Source organism: Mizuhopecten yessoensis, unplaced genomic scaffold, assembly GCF_002113885.1.
Source record: "Mizuhopecten yessoensis strain PY_sf001 unplaced genomic scaffold, ASM211388v2 hete_36154624, whole genome shotgun sequence".
Taxonomy (NCBI): Eukaryota; Metazoa; Mollusca; class Bivalvia; order Pectinida; family Pectinidae; genus Mizuhopecten; species Mizuhopecten yessoensis.
Window position 1 is genome coordinate 1 of NW_018484990.1, and position 4,007 is coordinate 4,007.

The window sequence follows — 4,007 nt, forward strand, 5'->3', positions numbered from 1 at the left end:
CTCAGAAAAAGCGATTTAGTAGTGAAGTAAGAATAAAAAAGGTCATAGACGATGGATGTGAAGACGACTACGATGACAGAATGAGGTCAGTCCAAAAAAACCTTGGAAGACAATACTTACACTCCAGTATATAAATCGTGTCTTCATTTTGAAAGAATGATGCAGTACGATTTGAACCCGATAAATATTTACAATAGTGATAAAATGTCTGCCCTTTAAGTTAAGTGGACCTTTTTTTTTTTTTGAGATTCAGATTCAAGAATTATGTTATAGTGTTTCTTTTACACAATCGCTGTGGAAACATTTTGTGTACAATTTTGAAAAATGAACAGGACATAAATGGATACATTGAAGATCCAGCAATATTTATGGGAAACTTAGGGGTGGTAGGGGAAGGGACAGAGATTGAAGATACTGGGTAATTTGTTTTTGTGACTTCAGATAGTTCCATATGGCAAAAAATAACAGGTATTTTTCATAGATCTTGGAATGGACCTCTTAATAGATACTTTTTTCTTTTAATTCAGAGAATTCAATAAAGCAGAAAGAGAGAGGATGCAAAGAGTGGAGAACAAAGAGGAGAGCGATGAGGAAGACGAAGAACTGGAGGGAGGCCTACGGGTACCAGGGCGTATCTGGTCAAAACTATTCAAGTAAGACATTATATTGATAGTACCTCCTTCAAAACTGACAGTTGTTCCCTGATAAAACTCTGCCACCAAATCCTTTTTCGACAATGTCTTGAAACGAAGTAGTGGGAAAAAAACAGATTTCACAGTTTCACTGAAGAAATGTGTGTAAAGCATTTCTTTTAGCGATGACAAAATTACTCGGGTACAAATGGGAACACTTAAAAGATATTGATTACCCATTGTTTTTATCATTTTTTTCAAATGTCCTGCATGCTTATTTAGTGTATATAGTAACTGTTAAAAGTAAAAGTTCTAGTATTTAAATGAATAATAATTGATGAAGGCTGAAAGCCTCTAGGTCCATATCATATCCACAAATATTTAACAAAAAGTTTATAGAAGTGTCAATAACAGCATTATAAATATACGAAACATAGCATCATTGTGTTTCACCTATCATAGATTGTTTCTTCAAAAATGTTCATCAATTAAAATTCCCTAATCGTTTGAGCATTAATATAACAACATGTACAGGGACCGAAGTGGCTGGATTTATAACATTTTGCATATGCCTTCTTAAGTCTAGATTATCATCCACCGTTACATCAAAATCTTTTTCACCAGTAATGCTTTTTGTAAAATTTTCTTTAATGAGAACTCAGCATCTCTGATAGAGTAGGAAAAATTGTATTTGAACTCTAGGTACCAGCAGACAGGTGTGAGTTGGTTGTGGGAGCTTCATGGCCAGCAAGCAGGCGGCATTGTTGGGGATGAAATGGGACTTGGCAAGACTATAGAGATGATCGCCTTTCTGGCCGCACTCAGGCATAGCAGACTTAAAGATAAAAATTTCTCGTAAGTTCTTCGACGGAAATATGTGATAATGCATTTTGTTCATAAATATAATTATGTGAAACAGATTTTAATAATTTAGTGATAAGTGGTCTCCAAACTTTTAGATCATCGTTTTTGGATCTTTTTTTGCCGAAGACTTTTCTCTTGGTAGCAACTTTCCAGAATCTGTAATTTTGGATACTAGTTCATAGTTCATAAATCAGAATTGCTTTTATGGAAATGGCGTTGCTCATAAAGCATCTGCTATATAAAATATTTCATATCTGTGTCTACTTGTTGTGTTGCTATAGATACCAGGGTCTTGGCCCAACAATCATCGTCTGTCCCACTACTGTGATGTACCAGTGGGTCAAGGAGTTCCATACCTGGTGGCCATTGTTCCGAGTGGCCATTCTGCACTCCTCTGGCTCCTACACCTGTTCAGAGGTAATTATGCTGCGGTTATTCTGTTCAAGTCTCTTTCTAACTTCTGCTTCATTTTACACAATGTCATGTAATTTATAGAAAGCTATTGACCTCATAGCTGACCGTCGAGCTGGTTGAAAAGTGAGTTTTATCTCTTTCATCTATTTCCTTCTATGTCAGTTAATTCAATGTAAAATCAAACACTAATACACTGAATAGCCTTTTTATCTCATAGTCCCATGCATGGTTGGCAATGATCAACTATTGTTAACTGTACATTTCTCTTGCATGTTGTTGTATTTATCTAGGCGGAGCTTGTGCGGAGTATCGTGAAGGATCGCGGAGTGCTGATCACCTCCTTCAACACATTTGTCATCCACCAGGCGCTGCTCATTAAATATAACTGGCACTATGTGGTTCTGGACGAGGGCCATAAGATCCGCAACCCAGACGCACAGGTCACAGTTGCTGTGAAGCAGGTACAGGCTGACCGGGTCTTTACCCTTTGACACCCTCAATGGGGGTGGGGGGTGCTAGAAAGTGTTGAACATTTAGGCTATACCTTCAAATAAAACCATAATTTATGATATATGTTTAAAATGTTATCTTCTTAATATCGATACAGAGTTATTGAAGACATACAATGTTGTTTAAGATATACTGACGCTAAATAATCATTGTTCCATAGTAATATGGAAATGGTACTTGACAAAGTTGACACAGAAAATAATCGATACTAAAATGTATTTTACATCAAAATTCTTTAAAAGCCATATGAATGTCTTTGATATACTTCAAGGTAGTAGACACACATAATATCTTTATTTCATATGCCAATTGATCGTCTTTAACAACTGGATTGAATGTTATTGTTGAAGTACAGAATGATTTATTATATATTCAACAGTTTCGGACTTACCACAGAATCATTCTGTCTGGTTCCCCGATACAGAACAACTTGAAGGAGTTATGGTCCCTGTTTGACTTTGTGTTTCCTGGGAAACTTGGCACCTTACCAGATTTCATGGCCCACTTCTCTGTACCTATTGTACAGGGGGGCTACTCCAATGCTTCAGAAGTACAGGTATTTACTTATTTTTACGCTCCTACCATTTTATTGAGGAGTTAGGGACAGATAGTTTTACCCGTGTCTGTCGCATCGCGATTTAATGTTATGACTCTATTTACCTCGTTGCTTATAAGATTTTCACCAAGGTTTATACAAAATCCAAGTACGAAAATACATGTACTTAAGATAGGTTCATATTTAAGGGTCCAAAGGTCAAGGTAAAGGTCACTATCATTATTTATAATTCAACTACAGGGCCAAAGGGGCACTCATGTCTTACTAATGAGTGTAAATTTGAACAAAACAACTGAAATAATTATGTAGTCAAGGAAAATTTTGGCAGAAGCTATAGTTGCTGCGAAAATTAGAGACCAAAGTAACCATTTTGTTGTTGCGTACCAGGTGATGACGGCGTACAAGTGTGCTTGTGTACTGAGAGATACCATCAACCCGTACCTTCTGAGGCGCATGAAGGCTGACGTAAAAATAGACCTTCCCAACAAGAATGAGCAGGTTTGTCACACAGTAGAGTTCTAATGAACAGTAGAACTTGTCTAAAAGCTTTTAACCAATATACCCTGCTGTCAAGAAAAAATGTTGACAATATATTACAATGACTTAATGAAAAAGCACTTTCGTAAACAGTCTAACAACAATACAAAAGTACTAGATTTTATCATGTGATTTACTGAACTGGCATTGAACAAACTGACCACTTAATAAGTCTTGTCTTCACTGCCAGCTTAACTAATATCAGTCACACTTGTCCATGGGACCACCTCCATTAAGAGACCACATTGTAGTGATGTCATTGATCAATTGTGTATTAGAAGACCACCTGTGTTAAGTGACCTTTCATTGGCCTTTTAGGTACTGTTCTGCCGATTAACAGATGAACAGCGACAGGTATACATGGAGTACTTACAGTCCCGCGAGTGTCAGGCCATCCTTTCTGGCAAGTTCCAGGTAAACAATTCTACCCTTAAGTTATGGTAAAGTTTGTGGCAGGAATAGAAACCTTTTCCTAGAGCATTAATTTGAATAGG

At 36.9% G+C, this 4,007-nt stretch overlaps 1 protein-coding gene across 1 annotated transcript; it reads left to right on the top strand.

The window, feature by feature from the left end:
- Positions 1-6: 6 nt before the first annotated feature.
- LOC110444631 (DNA excision repair protein ERCC-6-like) lies at positions 7-3,927 on the top strand (the record flags this gene model as incomplete). Its single annotated transcript, XM_021488997.1, has 8 exons — positions 7-85; positions 528-653; positions 1,335-1,487; positions 1,778-1,913; positions 2,201-2,371; positions 2,800-2,976; positions 3,364-3,474; positions 3,832-3,927. Coding segments are annotated over exons 1-8 (975 nt in total), but the record flags the coding sequence as incomplete, so codon positions are not given.
- Positions 3,928-4,007: the final 80 nt, after the last annotated feature.